Source organism: Falco peregrinus, chromosome 1, assembly GCF_023634155.1.
Source record: "Falco peregrinus isolate bFalPer1 chromosome 1, bFalPer1.pri, whole genome shotgun sequence".
Classification (NCBI taxonomy): Eukaryota; Metazoa; Chordata; class Aves; order Falconiformes; family Falconidae; genus Falco; species Falco peregrinus.
In genome coordinates, this window is record NC_073721.1 from 36,618,879 (window position 1) to 36,642,140 (window position 23,262).

The following is a 23,262-nucleotide window of genomic DNA, read 5'->3' on the forward strand; positions in this document are numbered from 1 at the left end:
TAATTTCCAAAATATCTCTTTTATTGCTGTTGTGCAACACTGGAAAGGCAAATTGGTTTTTCCTCTATTCAGTATAAGATTTGCTCATTTGGCCGAAATAAACACATTGGAGTTAGACAATAGAAACATCAAGAAACTCTTTAATTCATGGTGCTGCCATTGTAAGATTCTCCAGGAAGGTGAGTGGTCTTTGTCAATACCTATTAGCAATTGTCTAAAGGATGAAATACACAAAGCTACTTCCAGACGACCTCCATCCAAGCTAAGTTTATTAACCATCTTCAATCTAAAATTGAAATGAGAGAGGAAGATGTTGCTTTTACAATTTCGTTCACTTATCTTTCTATGAAAGCCTTGGTAATTTATGTATCGCTGCACTTGAAACACAGTTCCTGAGATTCCTTTGGAGAACACAATTCTCAGTGAGTGTTTTGATCCTCTTTTTCCTACCTATGTGAAGGCCGCTAGTATCAGAATGCATTTCTGTCCTTCATAATTCTCAAGCCTTTTCTTTCTGTCCATAAAAACCTACTGCTCCTTTCAAGACATAAAATCAGACCCAGAAAAATTGACCACTCCCAAAAGCAGCTAGACCTCAAAGCCCTACAACATGGAGTAGAAAGTCTTTTTATTATGAATTCCGACTTGTCATACTGGCCTAGATTAATTTAATCCGCACCACCATGTAGCAGTTCCCTCTGAAACACACTGACAGTGAAACTCTGTTGAAAATGTATATGGTGCTCCTGTATCGACAGTTGCCACCTACCAGCATACAGAGCAGATTAAAAAAAATGAACTAACGAAGTTAGTAAACTCATATTCTTGCCAAATGCAGTTTACAACTATTTGTGCACATTTGTCCCCAGAGGTATTCTTGCAAGCGTGTATTTCTGTTTCCATTTGTAACTGTACCGCTGGGGGGGCTCGGTGGCACTGCTTCAACACACACACTGATTCTGTTAGTGGCACTGCTTCAACACAAGGACTCACTCTGTGGAAAGTACAGCAAAATATACGAGCATATCCAGCAATCCTGGTCCCCTAAACAAAAACATTTCAAAGGGGTCTGACTTTCACACAAAGGTGTTCAGCAATTTCAGAAGACATTTTTACCATTAATAGTCACCAGTTTCACTGGGTGCTTTGCATTTAACTTGCCAGTATTTTGACAAATGGGACACATGACATTCCTTACCTCTTTTCAGTGGCTCCCCAACCTCATTCCTGTCCATACCTACCCAATGAGCTATATCATTCTGAGGAGATAGAGGTCCCATAACTGCTGCCAAATTTCCATCTTCCAGTCAATGAATATAAACCAGACCGTAGATAATTTCTTATTAGCTAGATCTGTTCTGTCTTATCTGAAATTACATAAGTGTCGTCAGTGTAAGCTGTAATTAAATATGAGATCCAGTCACTGACTAGCCACTGCTTCCTCCAGATTCCTCTGAGACGTCTTTCTAATGATTATTTTCCTATAAGGCACTGGCTTGCACCGCTTTACCAACAAGAACCAGACCCAGATCCAAACATTCATGCAGGTGACATGCTGCAAGGAGTGACAGACACTCTTGACCTGGTTTTGACAACGGTTAGCAGGCTGAGTGCATTATGTACAGCTCAGCATAAGGAAAAACGTATTTTTGGTGTTATTTCTGGAATTATATCTGCTCTCAGGCCATGCACATATCTCAAGACCACAAATTGGCTTCTTGTATGAACTGTAGATTAAACCCAAGTTACTTCCTGCCCTTAGGCACTTGAATCCCTCCTTGTGCAAGGCTGACAGTTGCTCTTATACAGTTGCCTGAGCAGGTGATTATGGCAGCAGTCACCCTGTAGATAGCAGTGTCGTGACTTGAAGTCTTGCCTAGGAGCTGAAAGACCTGGGTTATGACACAGTGGTGACCCACAACCTCCAAAGCACAGAAGAGAACCTGGGACTTACGTGACAGACGAGTCACAAAGCCATTACAGAGAAAAAGATGAACGACATGATTATCATCCTATCCTTCTACCCCTGAAACAATTTCGTATTAATGTGGCTGTGGTTTCTCTGCTCGTAAGCAGATCATGGTATTGTCAGTAGATGCAGGTTATACTCAGAGCCAACAGATAAGGGTTTGGTACAGAGACACCTAAGCTGTGAATCCTGTGTGGCCTAAGAGGATCAGTCAAAAAGGTAGTGGGTAGACAGAGCTTGAGTAACTTAATTAGAAAAAGCTAATAAATGCTTAGGCACCTATATTCTCCCTAACTTCTAATGCAGTTTTTTCTTACTCCTCTCTTTTTAAAAGAGGCTAGCCTGCTCTCTGTAAAAAAACATGAACAGGCTTGATCATATGAAAATGCACAAGGGTTTGCCTTGCAGGGCTTGTACATCAGATTACAACAGGCAGAAGGCTGGTGACTTGTAGCAGGTGGCAGACAACAGTAAAATTAAAATCAGGCTTATGTTCTGAACTTCCCCGCAGAGGAGGCTCAGCACATTGCCCATAACGGGAGCTTACGATGACCAGGCAACTCAGGGAAGCATTTCATGTTGGCTGTTACACATGATACGTACAATAACCACTCCAAGGACTAAAAAATGGCCTTGTCTTCCCTTTCTTCAAACCCACAACAAAACTTTAAGAGGTGACAATTTTGATGAACTAGAGATGGTGAGAGACAAGAAAAGGCAACATCTGTTATATCCAGCAATAAGGGTATCATTCTTACAAAGGTTCTCACTCACCCACACAAAACCTATAATTAGACGCCACGTGGGCAGGTCCGCACCCACTGTCGTGGGATAGATTCCAAATGAAAAGAGCCAGTAGCAACTGGGATTTGACAGGGAGCTGGCTGAACGGAGCTTGCAAAGCAGCAACCCTTTCTGCATTCAGAGTGGTAAGTGGCTGAAAACTTGGTAGGGTTTTGGGGCAAGTGTTCTTGCTAACTGCTGGCTGGGGTTGTAGGACTGTAAGGACTCCTGCTTAAAAAAAAAAGAAAATACAGCCTGAATGGTGTGGTCTGAGTCAACAAGCGAAAAGCAAACAGCAGTACTCAGAGTAATCCTGAGGAGACCTTGGCAGGAGGTACAAGGCTTAGAACTTTTCAATTCCAGGAAATCCCAGTAGGAGATGAGAATTTCTGGACTGTGATAATGTGATGCAGCTAGGAAAACAGGGTGGATTCAGTGGGAGTAAGGTAGTTTAAGACTGAATACATCCCTATGTTTTTAAAGGAAGAACAAAGTGACGGTATTTGCACAATGGAATCTGGACTTTTTTTCTTTTTTTTTTTTCCAAAAAAAAAGGAAGTAAAATGCATGAGAACGCATACCAGCTGAAATGAAAAAGGAGGATAAATTAGGCTACAAAATTAAGCATTGTTAAGAGCACGGCAAATTTAAAGGGAGAATGGAAGTGGGGACAAATTACAGAGCTGTTATGTGGAAGAATGGGGCAAACAAGATGTTTCTTGGTAGACTACCATATCTAGTGAAACTTGAACTAGTCATCAGCAAGGATTATTCTGCACTTCAGAAACAGCAAAAGACAAATACTGTCAGTCTTAGAGTTGACTAAATTTAAAGTAGCCTAATCATTGAAAAGGAACAGTGAAGGTCCTCCTGGAAAGATAGACAAGTGGCCAGATCGTGGCTACAAGTCAGCTGAAGGCTTCCAAGTTGGCATAGAATTGGCACAGTCACTTCCCATAACTGAATCACATTTGTTGGGGTTTCTTTATGATGCTTGTAGTCAGGTTAAATGATCATAATTGTCTCTGTAAACTTAGATGTACGAATACCAGTGTAGGGTCAAGGTAAGAACCCTATTATTTAGGAAATTAGAGCAGATACTGCACAAAGTCCTGAAGTGGGAAGCCAAGGACTTGTTTAATAGGTTTTCTTTGCTGTTATCCCACAATTTCTTTAGATTGTTCATAATCTCTAAGCAACTGACCTAAACACCTTTAAAACCCAAATCTTCCTGCATCCTCCAATGATGAACAAACATATGCACAATTTTGCACACTTATTAACCTTCTACTGGAGCGCTTCCCACATTAATTGCCTCAAGAAAAGAATTTGCATCACTGTTCAGAGTTGTTATTTCAGGTTAATGCCCTAGTCCACTGTTTCAGATTCAGTTTAAGATGTCAATAGATACTCAGAAAACTGTTACCCAGGCCAGACAACATACGTGAGCCCTGCCTTGCCTTGGTTATTACTCCATATTTGGTGGTTTGGAGGAAGGAGATCTACAAAAAGTTCTGAACATCTTTGCTCCATTACAAAATTGATCTATCTAATCAGATTTGTGGGTGTCAGAGCTAATTAAATAAGACCAGTTTCCTCCTGAAGAACTTCCCTGTACCTAAAAGCTGATAAGCCAGCAAGAATAGAGACTGGCTAATGTCAAGATGTTCTTACTATTACTCGTTTGTGTTGAAGCAGTGTCAAAAAGGAATCAGTGTCATCAGGAATCAGGACCCTCTGTGGGTTATTTATGGGGAGGAGCTGGAGAAGAAATTAAGTCTTTTATCAGTTATGCCAATTACTCTGCTACCTGAATTAGTACACTATAGCACCGACACTTTGTCCAGTATTGTACACGCCAGTCTTGCATATTTGATAGTCTGGACAAATACTGTGTCTGAGCTACTGAACGGTGAGTGAGTCTAGAAAAGATGGTATTCTTTGCATACCTGTAAAGAATGGGCTGAACAACACAGTTACATTATAATTTACTTTCAGGTATTTGCATATGGGTAAATACATAAATGATCCCCTTTACAAGGCCTAAAGACACTATTGTAATTCTTTTTCCTTAGCTTTTTTTACTATTTGGGGTAATATTACAATGCTTATGTGTACAATTAGCAAGTGTTCTCTAACTGCCTCAGGCTCAAAGCCATGCAAAAATTTGCTGAGAGAACAGGAAATTTAACCTGTAATTTCTACACCCAAGGCTTATACACTAAACTCTAGATGGCTGCTTCTCCCTTGGGTTGCCTTTACACTGTTAACTGAGTGCTTTGCCAAACTACTGGAAAATATGAAAAGCTAAAGTAACACTGGGAAGACAGAATGGACAAAAATATTCTCTGTTTAAGGACAGTGCCGGTGCAGGAAAGATAGAAAGTATGGTTGGAGTGGTAAGGCAAGGAAAGATGGAAAAAAAACCATAAATGGTGAAAATTAAAAAGACTTGAAAGAAGGTAAGAAAACTTAAACCTCAGTATTGAAGGGGGTGAAGCAGACCTGAAAACTGGAAAGACCGCATAAGGGTGAAGTGATTGAAGGTGCCATGCTTAGCTTAGTGGACAGGCGAAAACGAGCCAGGACTGCAGATTGTTACTGCAGACGGAGCTGATCCTGCCCTCCCGCTGCTTACTTCGGACATGTTAACAAAGGCTCTTCCCCACCTCAACGCAGGCTGCTGAGGTGACCCTTTCACTTCCCATTTGGCCTCTTTCCAACACAGGATGAAGAAGTGGAAGGCACCATCTAGGTCATCCTCATCCTAGGACTCTCATCCATGCCACTTCTCACTGTCACATTAACATGTGATAAAACCCCACCTTAAAATTTAGCTATGCTTTTGGCCCTGTGACTCCAGCTGGATGGCTATTTCAGGACAACACAGCGGACTTCATTTTTTTATGCTAGTTCTTGTTCCACCACTACTACTTCATTTAAGTATCACTGTTCCTCTCCTGGTCTCATGTTATATCTTTGGAGAACAACCATTTACACTCTGAACCTTCATACTCCTAGTCTAAAAAGTCTTCACTTCTTGCTTTGCATTCCCTCTTCTTCCATTCTTATGATAATCCAAGAACACTTTCTCTCGACCTTCCCCATTTTCTCAATATCCCTCTTGAATCATGTATGCAGCACCAATGAAATAGCTGTGCTCTTTAAATAATACTTCCATTAATATATTGAACACAATACATATACTAGAAATACTATTCTCCCAACTGCCTATGTGGAAAAAAAGACTAACAAGTTCCCTGGCACTTCAAAAGTCACCAGTAATACATTAGCAAGATATCAAAGGTCTTATCAGTTATTGCTTCCTCAGATGTTCACTTCCATTCTATGACTATGATATGCAGTGTGACAGTGTTTACTTTCCCAAACCATAAAGAGTAATCCAACTTTCACGTACTTTTTATTTTCTAATCCCTCAGTCTAGATTTCAGTATTTTTTCAGTACAAGCTCATGTTCAGCAATTTCCTGGGGTGCGTTAGGGGAAGCGTGGTCAAGGGATGTGATCCTCCCCCTCTGCTCTGCCCTGCTGAGGCTGCCCCTGGAGTGCCATGGCCGGTGCTGGGCTCCCCAGTTCGGGAGAGACGGGGACCTGCTGGGGAGGGGCCAGCGGAGGGTACCAAGATGGTGAGGGGACTGGAGCATCCCCTGTATGAGGAAAGGCTGAGAGAGCTGGGGCTGCTTAGCCTGGAGAAGAGAAGGCTGAGGGGAGCTCGTCGATGCCTACAAACATCTCAAGGGCGAGTGCCAAGAGGACGGGGCCAGGCTCCTTTCAGTGGTGCCCAGTGACGGGACAAGGGGCAATGGGCACAGACTGCAGCACAAGAAGTTCCTGTTGAATATGAGGAAGAACTTATTTACCTGGAGGGTGACGGAGCACTGGCACAGGCTGCCCAGAGAGGCTGTGGGGTCTCCTTCTCTGGAGACATTCAAAACCTGCCTGGATGCAACTCTGTGCAACCTGCTCAAGGTGAGCCTGCTTTAGCAGGGGTTGGACTAGATGAGCTCCAGAGGTGCCTTCCAACCCCAGCCACTCTGTGATGCTGTGTAATACCAGTGTTGAAAGTTGGCAGGCAGTGTAATGCCAGGAGCTGATTCCTTTAAAAGCCTTAATCAGTGATGATCCATCATGAGCAGTGAGTAACTATGTGGTCAAAAAACACAGGTAAAAACATTATCACATTGGTCATGATGTGATGCAATGGTGCACAGTAGCAAGAGCTGTATTGGTAAATCCAGGAGTTGCCTTTAGTTCTTTGCCATTGTAGTCTGAAATGCAATAATTACTTATTTTTTAATCTACTTAATCCATGCATTTAGTTTTTAATCTACTTAATTGTTCTCATAGCACATGTATATAATTTTAATTTCTTAACCAAAATACTGAGTAGCATAGCAGATCATATTAAAATTTGAGTATCATGGCACTTATAATGTTTATCTAATAAGAGCATCATGTTAGTTTGTCATGTCATGTAACCGAATTCAATTACACAACTTAATCTTTTAACATTTTTTCACAATTTTTCTTTCATGACTGAGTATTCTGTGGAAAGTTTTATTACTCTGCCCCAGGCTGATATTGGTCTGAAAAGCCACAGGTCTGAAATTTCTCAGGTCATTCATCCTATATTTTTTTACCTGTTTGTATATCAGTTTTCTTCAAACCACATCTCTGGAATTTTCTTACTAATCAATAACTTAACAAAAAATTGTCAGTAGGTGGGGGGTGTGTATAGGGGTTTTTTGGGGTTTTTTTTTAAGGATTTCAGCTGTGACTTATCAAAGTCCAATGATTTTAAAATATGTAGTTCTGGCAGTTGTCTACAGCACATTTAGAATTATTGGCTGAAAAGAGTATCACCACGAATACTTTTTTTCTGGTGTGAACAACATCTGCTAGTTTTGGTAAAGAGAAAAAGTGTAAACATTTCACTTCAGCTGCATCATTGCCTTTTGCTCCATTTTATCTACTAATGAACCAAAACCGTTGTATCTTTTAATTCTTCCATGCATGAAATATACCTTCTTAATTCATGTCTTAATTCTACTGGCCATAAACATACGTGCTGCATTGCCATTTTCCTTATGGAATCTATGTGACTTCTAGATATTAATTCCTAATTACCAGTATTGCCCTTTTTCATCCTCTCTTACTCTTCCAGTTTCTTTCACTTTTTACCAAGTTGCCTGTATCTTTTAAATTACTTTTTTTTTCAGCATAAAGCTACCCAATCTTGCTTCAAGAAAACTTGCCGTTTTACATCCTGTTACTGCTCACCAGGGAAAGAGATAAGAAGGGTGATAAGAGAATGGTGAGTAAAATTCTTAGCAATGAGATAAATAACATATCTTGGTTTAATTTTTTTTCCCAATATCTTTGCTGCAGTGAGATTATTAGGTTAAAAATGTGAGATTTGGGCTTGCTTCTCATGAATAAACTGTGTGTGTGTATTTTTATGTGTGTCCTGAGGTAGGTGTGTGGGTACATGTGTGGGACTTAAAAATACACTGTTGACAGTCATTATGGAGACTTTCTCATATCTCACGAACCATCCACTGGTGGCCCATGAATCACAGGTTGAGCAACAGTGTCCTGAGGGTGACTTGATGGCCTATTGTGAAGGACAATTGGTGCTCAGGTGTAGGTTTTATACATTAGGATGCCAGTCTATAAATATTTGCAACTTTCTTTTTTTCTGTACTGAACAGCAATTTGGAAATACTTCGTGCTGGTTTTGCTTCAGAAGTGCATGTTCCTCTGTCCACTGAGTGTAACAATCGAGCTCAGCGTTCAGCTGCCTTCTTGCCAGCAATACTGGCTAGGCTGAGATCACATTCACAAACAAGTCATTCCAGTTCTTCTTGTTCAGCAATAAGCCTCTTAAATGCCCAGTGAAAGAATTCTCCACCATCAAATTGTATGCTGCCTCAACTCTTTTGACAAAGACATGATTACTTAACCTGGTTGCAATCTTTTTGTCATTAACAGAGACCAATATGCAAAACTTACCCAGTACAAAGCTGTCTCCTACCCAAACTACACCTCTTATTAATAACAGAATGAATCAATATTATCCTAAGAAAAAAAAAATTCGGCATCTTCCATTATACCTAGCTATGCATTCATTTCTATTTTCTAACTTCAAAGGGAGAACCTCTGAAAAGAAACTAACTACTGATCACTTTCATTTTGGCAATAATCTCCCACATTTTCTAAAAATCATTACTCATTAGCTACCTTTCAGATTTTGGGTCTGAAAAGAAATTATACTGTCCTTCCTGCTGTAGTGTTCCCAACACAGGCTATACATCTCCAGAGTATGAGAACTCTCCATTAAATATAAACAAATCCCACTGAGCTCTCTGATTCTTTAGATGAGCCACATCTGATTTTCCTGTGCTGTCATCAGGGTCTCATCATGATGGTGGGTACTTCTTGACAGATATTTCCAGCTGAATGGAGGTTCTCCTTCTGGCTAACAGTTAGGACCTCTCTGTTCTTGTCTGTCACCAGCTGCTTAGAGTAACTCCTAATCCTTTCCCCTCCCACTCTTACTCACTGCCAGACTTCCTCTCCACTTTCTACTCTCCTCAAGCAGCTAGTTTAATTCTCTGTTAGCTACATCAACGGATATGTTAGACCTGGGAACAGAATTGTATTTCCAAGGAAATTTCATGCTTCCTCTCAGGTCTGCACGTTGTAACTCCAGCTCACCGCTCAACTATTCAGCCTGGTTCCTCTGCCTTACCACATAAACAACGAGCTGGCAGAGCTGTTACCACACAGGGACTTCAGAGCTGGTTAGAGAGTGCTCAGAGACACACTCTCCACACTCTGGCCTATCCCATTCGGCTTGGTTAGGAAACCATGTCATTCCAGCTGAGTAATCTAACTTCCACTAAAACAAGCACATAAGCGCATCACATATGCCTCCTTTCTGACACTTGACACAAAAGCTTCAAGGGCAAATTCTGTGAAATTCCCAGTTGTTTCTTGCTTGTTTCTGAGCGTATTTGGTAGTGTCAACAACCTTTGGAGCATTGCTTCTCTAGCTTTCTCACATTGCCAAATCTCTAAAAATATCCCTTGGACACAGTTTCCCACATAGCAAGGTTATACCTACTAAATTTACCATTTTTTCGTAATTACTTCTAATAAGCTATCAGCGACCAGTACAGCTCAAAATTTTTGCTTTACAAAAAAAGCAGTATGTTGAAAATGGGAGGTAGGTGCCATAGGAAACACCTAGAAAAGGACAGTGGATGGGCAAACAGGAGGGGACCAGAATGGTGAAATATATGGAGCCCCTGCCATGGGAAAGCTGAGTGAGGGAATGTGTAGAGGAAAGGAATCTGGATAAAGTTGGGGATACAAAGATGCAAACATGCAAAGAGCCCTCGGTAAAAGCAGTACAAATGGCTTAGGTTGGAAAAGTCCCTTAAGATCATCATGTACAACATGCGCTGCCAAGTTCACCACTACACCATGTCTCTAACTGCTGCGTCTACATGTCTTTTAAATACCCCTAGGGACGGCAGCTCAACCCCTTTCCTGGGCAGCCTGTTCCAATGCCTGTTAACTCTTTTGATAAAGAAATTTTTCCTAATATCCAATCTAAACTTCCCTAGTGCAACTTGAGGCCATCTCCTCCTGTCCTATTGCTTGTTACTTGGGAGAAGAGCCAACCCTCAACTCACTACAACCTCCTTTCAGGTGGCTGTAGAGAGCAATAAGGTCTCCCCTCAGTCTCCTTTTCTCCAGGCTGAACAACCCCAGTTCCCTCAGCTGCTCCTCACAGGAGTTCCTCTCTAGACCCTTCCCCAGCTTCGCTGCCCTTCTCTGGACACACTCCAGCACCTCAGTGTCTTTCTTGTAGTGAGGAGCCCAAGCTGTCAAGCACGCAGACTTGACCAAGTTACAGGTATCACTGTCCTTGATCTGCCACATCTCCCACCTATCTCCTCACAGCTGGCAAAAATCAGGACCTTGTGACCTGATTCACTCCCTCAGCAACCCGCATGCAGTATTGGCTGTGCAAGAAATGCAAAGAACAGCAAAACTGAGTGGAGGGGAAGGATCACCTCCCTCATCTTGCTGGCAACATGCCTCCTAATGCAGCCCAGGATGCTGCTGGCTGCCTTTGCCGCAAGGGCGTGTTTCTGCCTTATGGTCAATCAGTGTCCACCAGGACCCTCGGGGCTCTTCCTGCAAACCTTCTTTCTGGCTGATGGGTCCCTGGTATGCACTGACCAGTGTATGAGTTTATTCCTCTTCAGGTACATTTCTCTTTGTATTACACTCTTTTAGAAAGGATAAATCACTGTAAATAAAATGCTTAACCTGTATATTCAATTTGCTTTAGGTGGCTGGAATGTGGATTATCGCATTTTATCTCCTTAGCACAGTAGCAGGTGAGACACTATATCTATAAAAACTACCACTAGAAGGTGAATTCAGATGAATACATAGATGATTACTGGTATTTTCCTTTACATTGAATTCATAGTATGATTTGCAGGTCGTTGCATGACAATGTCTATTATTGTGCAAGAACTAATGCTAAATGGCTCTGCTCTATTTAAATTTTATTATTACAAATACAAGAGACTTAACTGTGCTAAAAATTCCCAGAGAAATTCAGTCATGTGTCAAGACAGTACACAAGCTCTGTCTATGTGCCTGCTCTGCACAAAGAGCCACTCAGCAACATGGTGCTTACCACAACAGACAGCGCTAAAACACAAAAGTTGAGCATAAGTGAGCAAAAACTCCATTTGATCTAGAAAAAGCTACTATATTGAAATAAATTATCATTTTGTTCACAGTACAACGTTACTGCATAGATATCCTTCATTCTTAAGAGCAGAGACAGAATGCTTTGGAGTAGGAAGCATGCAGGAGCAATTCTAACAAGCACTTCTTCAAAGACATTTTAAAAGAAATTGAATTAATCCTTTACAAGCCTAGAAAATGGTGTCAAAAGAGTGCCTGGGTCTTTACTTGGTTTATCCTCAAATTATTTATCTCCCCTTGTGCTACCTGCTTCAGGCAGTTATCCACAAAGGAAACAAGAACAAATCTCAGCTTCAAAATTAATCATGAATTGAAATCCTTAGTTTTCTGCTCTTCAGACTGTCGCAGTCTCAAATACATCATCAAGCATTAAGATATTCTGACATATAAACAAGTGGTTTCTTCTACTCTAGGTAAAGAAGTTTGCTACCCCAGGCTTGGCTGTTTTACAGATGACCCGCCCTGGTCTGGGGTACCAGGGAGGCTTCTGACAGGTTTGCCTGACTCTCCCGAGCACATGCACATCAGCTTCTCTCTCTACACCAGAGAAACAGGAAATAACTCACAGGTGACATTTATTTTTAATATCAAGAACTGACTAAACCTTCAAATGTCTGTTACCTTGTTAAAAGGTCTGTGCCAGTCACCATAGGCAAACAAGTCAGAACAAGAAGGTAGTTTTAAGGTACAGTAATGAGTGTACTTTGGGGTAAAGCACACTAAAAAAATGCTGTCAGTGAGCTGTAGAACACAACAGCTTTCTGGTACTTTCCTGCACAAGGATATGGGTTATAGCAGACTGCCTTTGGCATTGTCTTAAGGTCTCCAAGGAAAGCTGAAGACACGGTCAAATCAGCAGCCTTCCTATTCACATAGGAAAGCAAATAGTGCTGTCTGACAGGGAACCTGAGCTAGGAAGATATTGGGACTTTTAAAAATAAAAGTCTGAAGAAGACTGATTTTATGCCATTTCCAAACCCACATTCTACCCTGAAACCTGATTATTTTTACATTCTAAGCTGTCTCTCTGCACCCTGAAAATCAGACAGAAATATTCAAGTTGCTTATGCCCTGAAATACTGAGCAGAATAACAATGAGGAAAAACCTGTAAGATCAGGAGCTGGGACCACATCCCTTCAGCAAATGCTTCTGAAGCTGCTAAATCCCTTTCAGGCTCCCAAACCTTGTGTCCCCTGAGCTGTACAGAGATGTTTAGGATTCTTCTAGCATGAACTATGATGCCATTACTGTTATTGCAGACATCCTGCTTGCCACACTGAGAACCCAACTCAGCCTCTCTAAGGATGAAAAGTTCTACCTGTGATAAACTTCTACAATCTGCAGAGCAGGGACTTGTGAGCCCACAAGATACATCCAGCAGCAGGTTACTCAGCACTTCTGCTGCTGATAAACCAAGTCAAAATCACCTTGCACTGCCTCCCAGCCACTAAATTTCAGTACATCTCTGATCTAGGGCACAGCCCTTCCACACCCAAACTCCCTGACCCCACATTTGTCTAAAAACCAACAGACAGATACCGTGCTCAGAGAATAAGGAAAGTATATAATTAAGCAGCCTGCAGCAATGTGTGAAGATCAGCACCCCTATTGCACCCAGTTCTTGCACGAAATTCTTTCAGTATTTCTGGAGTAGCTAATGAGGGAAAAAGGCATGGAAACATCACCTATCCAGGGGAAAAAAAAAAGAAAAGAAAAGAAAAAAAGAAGCTGTTGCTTACATGCAGAGCAGCACATTGGAGCCAAAGGTCAGGCCCGTAAAAGGGCAAGCTGAACCAGGAGATGGGAGATGTGGAGCTGGTGGCCTGCTCCATGGAGAAACTCCTCCAACTCAGGCCAACAGGCATCATGTGACACTACAGCCCTTTCAGGTTTTTTCATATGCCACATAGGGGAGTTCTTCCTGCATTAAGCAAAATAGATAGGAGCAGCAGAAACCACATGGGCACAATTTCTTTGGAAACCAAACTGAGAAAGGCGAGATACAGGGGCCCCTGAGTTCAAAAATCACAGACACTGTCCATTCAAAGTAGTCTCAAGTCCTACAGAGGGGAAGACATAGCTGACTTTCTTTAAATGTTTGAAATGATGAATATATAAAACTTTTTTTCTTTTTTTACACACAGGTGATCTCCGCGATAAACTCCTCCACCATCCAAAACTCACATTTTTCCTCACATAGGAAAACCTCCTTCATCATTCATGGATTTGGCAGCACTGGAAAAAAAGGCTGGGTGGTAGAAATGTGCTTGGTATGAGAGCATCCTCTGATTTCCATCAGCAGTTGTAACTATAGTCTGTCAGTATCCTTTAGGTGCTAATATTCACCTTCCATTTTGCAATTCATTAAGTAGTAGCAGATGCCAGCCAAGAAGTAAACTTCACAAAAGCCAAAATGTTGCCACTCTGGAAGATGCAGCATAGTCAAGACTTCTTGTTCATCTCTGACATTATGTTTCTGTAGAGAGCTTCTATCCCCAAACCCTGCACATCAGATCAAATCAATAAACTGAACATAGATGTCTCCAGCCTCTACACCAGCGTCAGATATATGCAAAAATCATAGGGGCAACTGAACTATCCGTCAGTCAAAAGGCATTCCTGAGTTGTAAAGCACAAGCTTCAGTCTACAAATATTCTGGCTTACCACTGTTCAGTTCATTAAAAAATAACCCAAATAACAAACAACAAAAAAACCCACAACCCCCCCCCCCAAAAAAACCCAAACAACAACAAAAAAAAAAAAAAAAAAAAAAAAAAGCCAAAAAAACCCCAAAAAAACGAAAACCAAACCAAAAAAGACACAATCCAAACCAACCCTTTTTGTTTGGATACAAAGTGCAATGAAAAAAAACATTTTCAAATATGAAATGTGGAAGCTAGCACAAAACCAGCAGTGTACTCTGTCAATGACAGTCTTGGCTCTGATAGATAAGCAAAATCTACTCTAGTTTCTGCTTCTTCCATGCTGGCAGGGAAAAGGACAAGCTAGAAAAAGACCACCACTGAATACTAAGTGACAGATCTGCAGCATTATTTTTGTTCATAAATCTACAAAAACTTTTAATTTGGAATACTAATTTTCCATTTTTTTCAGTTGAAAAACCCCAGCAATTCTATCTGCCTCTCCACAGTACAAGCTTATGGTGCCTACAGGAGAGAGGAGAGTCCAGGATTCAATGTACTATTGCTTCAAGCTCCTCTTTTCCTTATCATTCACCTTTAGCTCTTTATCATGGATTAATTTTTGTTTCTACTCGTGTTCTTTCTCAAAACTTGAGTGAGCCTTAGTCACAGAAAGCTACAACTGCAGACTTCAATCCGTGATTCCTTCAGTGGAAAAATCACTGATCTCTGCAAGACTGTGACCACTGCTGAAGTTAACAACACATTAGCTTTCTTTGCTGAAATAGAAACTTTCTAACTCTACTCCAAACCTTTCCAGTTTGACATGACTTTCTCAGTTTCAAAGGCACTTGGTAAATAAGTCTACTTCCCATGCTGTACAGTTAAAACTACCCATGTCCCTCCAAAAACCATCACAGGCTGCATATAGAAACTACTGTGCAGTTGTGTGACTCTTCCAAATTATTTATACATGTATAGAAGTGTCTTACAATGTAAAGTATTTTTATTACAGTCTTTCAAAATTGATACTTTTTGGATCAACGGTTTGTTGTGTTGTTTTATTAGACGACGGTGCAGTTGCAGTACAGTGCAGGCTACAGCAAAGAGTCCTGTTTAGTAAAGAATGAGAAATTCCATGATTATGTTACCTTTTAGTGCTTATTCTAATTTTAGTTGATACTCTCTTTGTTATTTTGTTTCCTTAAATACTTTATGTTTTCCCACATCAGCTGTTACTGGAAGTGGAAAATATCAACTGCATTGCTGTCGACTGGGAAGAAGGTGCAAAAGGCACCTACATCAGTGCAGTGAACAACATCCGCGTGATCGGGGCTGAGGTTGCTTATTTCATAAATACTTTACAGGTAAAAGACACAGCTTTGCCACCTACATTTCTGAAGTAGATATAATGGGGTTATGATGCTGCTGCTTTGATTTTGAACCCTGTCCATTAGGGTCATCCAGTGCTTCAGGAAGAACTGTACAATGCACGCAGTTGAGTTCCAGCTAATTATATTAATTATCTACTCTGTAAGGACTTCTCACAGCCACAAAAGACGTAAATTAAGGTGATGTGGTTGGAAAGAAGTGCCAATTAATTGAAGACCAGTAGGTGGCAACATTTCCCCATAATGATACAGGCAAGAAAGCATGTCAGCATCCCATACCTGTGCTAGAAGTTAGTGTTTCAGCACAGCACCACTGAAACGAGCAGAAGCAGGATCACTTGATAATGCTATATCTGCTGTCTACAGGCATGATACACTTTCCAGTTGCCTTCTAGTCGTGAACTTCATGTTCCTGAAGGCAAGTATCCATGTTTACATGTAGAGCGCAGGACTGCTTGGTTGCAAAGTTTAAGGGTGTCAGCGTTTCCCCACTGCCTTCAGAAATACTCACAAGTACTCAGACTTGCTGAAAATCAGAACCCTGCCTGGCTGTAGTCTTGATCCTGGTCAGGAGCTGTTAAAGTGCTGCAAAAGAGAGTTCAGAGCCCACAAAGCAAAGTGTCAACTTTGCACCTGAGTATCAGAGAACAATTCCCCATAATCTGCTGGGGTACGGTCTACTGTTTCTACCCAGGAAAATCACATCTAGCCTCACACAGCTTATTCTTCTTTGTGTAAAAATCCCAGGTCACTTGAAGATGGGTTCAGTTTCACATTTAATATCTCTATTACTGCACCATTTGCAGCCTAGGCCTCTCTTCCATTACAAAAAATGCATATGTGATCCTTAGACTTTCTTTCCTTTTCCCCAATTTAAAAGCTTCTGGATTTTCACTTTAGGAATGGTTAAGCTGCATTGTAAATGTCAGTACTGCGGTAAAACATATTCAGATGAATCTTACAGTAAAGGTAGACAGGCCAATACTACAGGTCTGCTTTTATTTTGGTACACACGTTACAAAACAAGACTTACTATAAAAACCTGAAGCAATTAGCAACCAATCCTTGTTGGTTTTGTACATTACAAAAGCCAGCAAATCCCCAAATGAAACATGTCCCCTGCAAGCAGCCTACACACTGATTAACCTCCGTTTCAACCTTCAATATATGTGTAATACCTTAGCGGTGCAGGTCTTGTACAGGTGACTCTTGGCAAAGAGGAGAATGAATGTCAGAAGACCTAAGCTTGTCAGCGAAAATATTGTTGAGTGATATCACATATTCTAAGTAGGCATGGAGAATAGATGTGTGATAAAAAGGGCCCCATAATACAGCAAATACAGAAAAAATAAGGTCATTTTGATGGAAAATGAAATCAAGGGTTGATCCAAGTGAGAAAGGAGGTTCATATTTTGTCACCATGGGTAACTGAATGTGGTAACCACATGCCAACGCTAAAACTGTGAATCCATCATCACTAGGCATTTAAAATTCTATATTGGATCATTTTATATCCTATCAGTTTAGTTTAAACAATATTTAACTCAAAAAACTCATACCCTTTTTGCTATGTAGGAAGTCAGTCTAGATGTTCCTAAAGGTCCACAATGTAAGACACCCTCTTTGCTTGCTATTTAAAGCCTGTGTTCTTATCTCCCACCACCACCACCTTAATGATCAGAAACTCTTCAGATACTCCCCTGACGAAATCCATTTAATTGGCCACAGTCTGGGAGCACACACTGCAGGAGAGGCGGGAAGAAGGATCCAAGGCATCAGGCGGATAACAGGTAGGCTATTCAACAAGGTGCAGCACTAACATAGCATGTGTCTAGAGGAAAGAAATTTGCAACACGCTGGTCTGTAGACTGGAATTAAATTAGTGGCAGTGCTGGAGATGCCTTATGCAAGAGTGGGAAAACTTCACACTTCACAGAAACAAGGGTAATTACTGTATCTTCTCTCTCTGGGTAGGTTAAATACTCTTTAGTGGAAGGGCAAACATAGCTGATATGTTTGTAGTGTTACCATCGATCACTGGGTTACATCAAGCCCTACACAAAGACAAAGCAACAGATCAAGAGCCCTTCATTTTTCCTATTCTTGAAACTTTACAGGCCAGTAATAAGCTCACACATAATAAAACACCTCCTTCATAGTAATACAGTGTCTATGGGAAAATATTTTACTTTTGTTGGAGTAGGTTTGCAGAAAGGTTCACAAACCTGTATGATCGCAGGTGGGGTTTTTTTCCAGTTTAGCTTAGAATTCACATTATTATTATTATTCAATGTACCTTCCGCAATACTGAATGTCTGATGCTGTAGTTGGCAAGAGACGTATTAACACACGCAACACTTTTCTTCCTCCCTCAACCAACAAATGTGGGGTTTTTTTTAGGTTTAGACCCTGCTGGGCCCTATTTCGAAGGTACTCCTCCTGAGGTGAGACTGGATCCTTCAGATGCAAACTTTGTGGATGTCATTCACAGTAATGCTGCTCACTTTCCTACCGTAGGTAAGTGTTCATATGCAAATAAATATCTGCAGGGATAGGCGTGCACTGAGACACTAACATCATCACCTGTGTATCTCAGGGCTTGGAATGTATAACACCACTGGTCACCTGGACTTTTACCCAAATGGAGGAACTGTGATGCCTGGCTGCAATGATTTAATTCCAGAGATGAAACCTAGTGATTTTGAAGTTATGATTGCAGGTAAACATACATTCCCAACATGCATAGTACTTTATTTTTGTTCAATTCTGAAACACGAACTGTGAAAGTAACTCTCCATTAGGGAGAAAACAGCAAAACAAAATTTTTTTCTGCCTATTTACTCATAAGTCAGGAAAGGAAAGCAAAGGCTGGATCAGAACAGTGCTCCCCAAGGAAAGGAACACTGTAGAGAAAGGAGTTGGAATACAGACCTACGCTTTGCTTCTATAATTTGAACTTGGACCTGCAGAACGCAAAACAGCAGGGAATGGGGAATCTGCAAGTCCAAAAACCTAACAACCCCAGCAGGAAGTTTTCCAGGCTGAGACAGGCCAACATCAGGACCAAACCGGCAGTGTGACACCACTACATTTGGTTTCTTGCAGATGTTGCAAAGAGCATCTGACACTTATAAGGCATATTTAGGCAAAAGCACTCAGTGTTTCCAGGGACTGTACATGCCTCACCTCTCCACCTGAGACTTCTTTCTCTTCGCAGGCTTTGGAGAGGTTCACAAAAGGCTGGTGGGTTCTCCTGGCTCTATTAATCCTTTTGAAACTGTAATCAATACCATTTTGCTGAGACATCTCACATATATATACATATATGTGGCTGTCTTTTTAAAAGAGACTATTACAATATAGTAGATAAATACATCTCACTTGGAATCTTGTCATAACTGGCAGGTCTCCAGATAAAACACAAACAGCAACTTCTACTGCAACTAGAAATGCATAAATTCAGGCAAAAAATTATTACAAGACCACACTGCTGTTCTCTTCTGTACCTCAGTTGTTTCCATGGCGAGGCAAGTGCAACTCTTATACAGGATAACAGGAGGTTATTTCACAGATGCTCATAAACATTGTTCCAACAGATGCTACAGTCATTGGGGGGTGCCATCACTCACGCAGCCATGAGTTTTATTTTGAAAGTATCCTCTACCCTACTGGATACCTTGGATATCCCTGTGAAACGTACAAATCCTTTGAGTCAGTAAGTATATCAGCCCAGGAACGGGTGAGCTGTAAAGAAAATAAACCAGGTCTCTGCACTCATCCTGGCTTCCACTATGTGCACAGAGCACTTGGATGCTGGTGGCTGCACTCTCACAGTGTGGTTTGGTAGGAGGAAGCACGCAGTGAGGCACAGTGTACAGTCACTCCATCAAGTATTCCTGTCTGGAAAATGAATCCTGAGGCACAGATGATATCACCAAAATGGGTGGGGGGTGGGGGGGTGGGAAATTAAAACCCATGCAGTTCTCACCCTAAACCTTTATGCAGCAAGCATGTAGGTTAGACATACCTACCCTACTAATTCCTGGCTGGAAGAAGAGACATTTGGAGCCTCCAGAACCCTTGACTGTTCTCCAGTGTACACTGGGCACTGATCAGACCACCTAAGCAAATGCACTTATGAATGATGCTCCTGGGTTTTTTGCCCCCCATATGGTGTTGCAATGTGAATGCAGGCAAGTTCCTTTCCACTAGGAGAGTAAAGCTGGCTTATATTGTCCTAGACTTTAGCTGAAATACGTTTGAGCTAGAGAATTTCAGACCATCATCCAGACAGGTGTCAAACCTGCTTATTCTATACCATCTTTGCATATGCATGGGTGCATAAACCATTATCTGAATCAAGTTTATCAGGTTTTGGTGGTAAGATATGACAACATACAGCACTGCCACAGCTTTGCAAGATCAGAACAGCATCCTTAGCCCTAATTTTGTCAGAGCTACATCGAAAAAACATACATATATACTCCTCATTAACTGATGCTCTTATTTTCCCTAGGGAGACTGTTTCCCATGTCCACAGGAGGGATGTCCAATGATGGGGCACTATGCTGACAAATTCCCAGCCAAACTGAAACGAGTGAACCAAAAGTATTTTTTAAATACAGCAGCAGACCCACCTTTTACTGGTAAGTGGAGGTTTGTTACAGTTGTTTACATGCTTGAAAAGTGATTGCCTTGCTGTGATTTACAGCCATGCACTTGTGTTGTTTCTACAAACAACTGCTAACATCTCTGACAAGAAATGCTACATTAGTTATCAAAATTCAAGCTCATTGAGCCTTTTATTTGCTAACACGAATTAATTCCAGCTAGGAGAAAAAAGAACTAGCATCTTTCATATCAATGATAATCTAGTTTTATTTTGCTTTTCTTTATGCAGCTTGGAGACAAAAAGTATTTATCAAACTGTCTGGTGTAAAGAAAACAAGAGGGGACATAAACCTTGTTTTCCATGACACAGAGGGGAACACAAAAGAATATGAAATTACCAGGTAAGTTAAATCAATACTCCCTTATAGCATTTAATGTTGTTAACATTAATCTACACATTTTCCACATATTTAAGTAGTACAAACACTTATTCTGTGTTGCAGATCTTCTGCTTAGCATCAGATATGAAAAAAATTATCACATAGGTAAGACCTATGAGCATGAGGGCAAATAGATGGTTGTAAAAGGAAATGGAAATCACTTCATGAGTTTTGTGTTTCTTGAGTTGGTCTTAAAAAAACAAAATCAGACAACAAAATGAACTTACACCTCTGGAATACACTTAATTCATGCAGTGCTCACCTGTTTCATACGCACTTTAGCACAACCGCTTCACTCCCACACCTTGTGGCAACACACATCAGCATACTCACTCCACATACTGACAAGGCTCTGCTCTGCCCACGAGCTGCTGTGTGATCTCATTCAAGGCAATCCTATGTCTGCACTTACCAAATTTGCAAAGTAGATACCTCCTTCCTCCCTAGGATATACTAAAAGCCATCACTACTATACAAATGGCACACTTTCTATAGTCTGGCCAGTGAGCTTCATTCACCTCTCATACCATCTCCTACAATCAAAATAGCAGTTCCTACTGCCTTCTGTACCTCCTCTGAAAAAAGCACTTCCACATGTTCTCTCACCATCCTCTTTGTGCACATGCAGACTAAAGCCCCACAGAAGTTCCCAGCTTATGCAAAGCCTTACCTGCGGTGATACCTGCAAAACCCAGCATGTGTGGGTGCTGGAGGCAGCCCCAGCCTCACCCTCACCTCCCGGTAGCCTCCTGCTACATGCACATTAAAGTTTCCAGTGTTGTTTTTCTTCCTCTCCCAGTTCAGGGCATAACAGAAAAAGTGCAAGTTTCTGTTGTAACAGAGGGGAAAACCCCAGTCTTGCAATGAATGTGATCTACTTTGGTAAACTTTAAACTTAGCATTGCTGTCTTCATTCTATTTGCAGTGGACTCCTCTCTCAAGATCAAGTTTATACAAAATACCTTGATGTTGAAATTAACCCCAAACATATCAAAGAAATTGAATTTCTCTGGAATAAAGCCATATTTACTCTGCTCTGGGCAAGACTGGGAGCAGAAACTATCAAGATAATTCATGGAGAAGATGGACATGTGTAAGTATATTCCTTTTACAGGTCAGAAGAAATGGGAAAAGAGTGCAAACACTCTGAGAGACAGGATTGAATATGGTCTTAGTAAACTGGACATATGGTTTTCAATTAACAATGTGAATTTCAGTAATTACAAGGACAAGATATTACACTTTGGATGGAAAAATCAAATGTTCAAGTACGAACCAGAGAATAACTGTCTGGAAAGGAATACAGCAGTGAATAATTTGAAATGCATACTGTTTAGCCAGAGCAAAACCATTACAAACCAAGATAAAACAAGTCTCATTCCCAGGAGTATTGTATAGAAGATCCAGGGAGTAATTATTCTAATTTGAATAACTAGCATAAGACTGGAATCAGAAGCAGGGTCGTTTTCAAGTTTGAAGAGTATTTTTCAGGAACAATGCACAGAGACTGAAGTCTGAAAAAATAGAAAAAGACCTTTAGAAAACCTGATCTGTGTGGAACAGCTGAAGGAAATGTTTCTCAATAAAGAACTGCCTGGAGAGGAGCATGAAGATATAGACATCGGCTGTCTTTGAAGGGCCACAGTCAACTGTTCCATATACATACTGGGTTTAGGTCAAGGTTTAATTGATGTATTTTACAACAGGACAAATATTGGTTAGGTATTTGGAAAAAAACTCCCTCATCATTTGGCATTGGCAGGGATTATTTAGAGAAGCTGATGAAATCCCTTTGTGTGAGCTCCTAAAAAAAGCTGCAAAGCTATGACTGGAGCAATCTAGTGAAGCACCTAGCCTAAATAAAGGGAGCTTAACAAGAGCCTTTCTGACTTCTTATCTAGAGCTCTATATGGGCGAATCTAGAGATTGATTGTATTCATGTATTAAAACTCAAGTTTTACAGCTGGCCCCCAAAAGCAGGAAATTTACCTCATTACTGTTAATATGTATTCTGCACAAGCTTTCAGGAAGGCTTAAGTAGGGTTACGGATCAAACTAACAACCCTTAAGATGGCAGCTGACTTTCATTTTTCTCAGTGGGGGGGGAAGAGAGAAATAAATCCTGATTCAAGTGGGTTTTTTCTTCTCAGGTCAACTTTTTGTGGCCATGGAACTGTGACATATGGAGTTCCTCAGTTACTTACACCTTGCTAGAGGTCACTGAGTACAACTGTTCTTTCTGTACACAGCAGCTGAGCAAACCATCAGTCCTGCACATGGGAACATTGGTACACAAAGCTATTAAAGCAATAATCAAACTGCCTGTTGTTTTCTTTATTTTTTGTTTGCAAACACACTTGTCAATGTTTTTCATGTTTGAACCCATTTTATTGTGCTTGTAACTATGGAAGCAACTGGAAATCATATAGGCTAACATACATTTATAACACTGCACAGACTTACTCTGCCAGTGCCTCAAGGCAAGAGCTGTTTCCCACCACACTGATAATTTGCCACATTTCCCACCCGTCAAACACTCTCAAGGCAGCACATTACCTCAGCACACCGCTCTGGCTGGGAACGGTCCCAAACACCTCCTTTCTGCAGC

General features: G+C 41.0%; 1 protein-coding gene across 1 annotated transcript; it reads left to right on the forward strand.

The window, feature by feature from the left end:
• The first annotated feature begins 2,820 nt into the window (after nt 1-2,820).
• Nucleotides 2,821-22,971, forward strand: LOC101917748 (pancreatic lipase-related protein 2-like). Its single transcript, XM_027786979.2, has 14 exons — nt 2,821-2,898; nt 7,992-8,086; nt 11,138-11,186; nt 11,982-12,136; nt 13,714-13,839; nt 15,445-15,579; nt 17,285-17,393; nt 18,004-18,120; nt 18,200-18,322; nt 19,200-19,318; nt 20,120-20,249; nt 20,504-20,615; nt 21,580-21,747; nt 22,805-22,971. The coding sequence occupies exons 2-14, from the start codon at nt 8,084-8,086 to the stop codon at nt 22,866-22,868; spliced, it is 1,410 nt and encodes a 469-aa protein (XP_027642780.1). The 5' UTR covers nt 2,821-2,898; nt 7,992-8,083; the 3' UTR covers nt 22,869-22,971.
• The last annotated feature ends 291 nt before the right edge of the window (nt 22,972-23,262 follow it).

Bases quoted from the DNA above. Each gene is read 5' to 3' on its own strand.
- LOC101917748 (XM_027786979.2), top strand. The intron at 12,137-13,713 runs GTGACATTTATT...TTTTACACACAG, and splicing joins AAACAGGAAATAACTCACAG to GTGATCTCCGCGATAAACTC. The intron at 13,840-15,444 runs GTATGAGAGCAT...TTCCCACATCAG, and splicing joins GGGTGGTAGAAATGTGCTTG to CTGTTACTGGAAGTGGAAAA.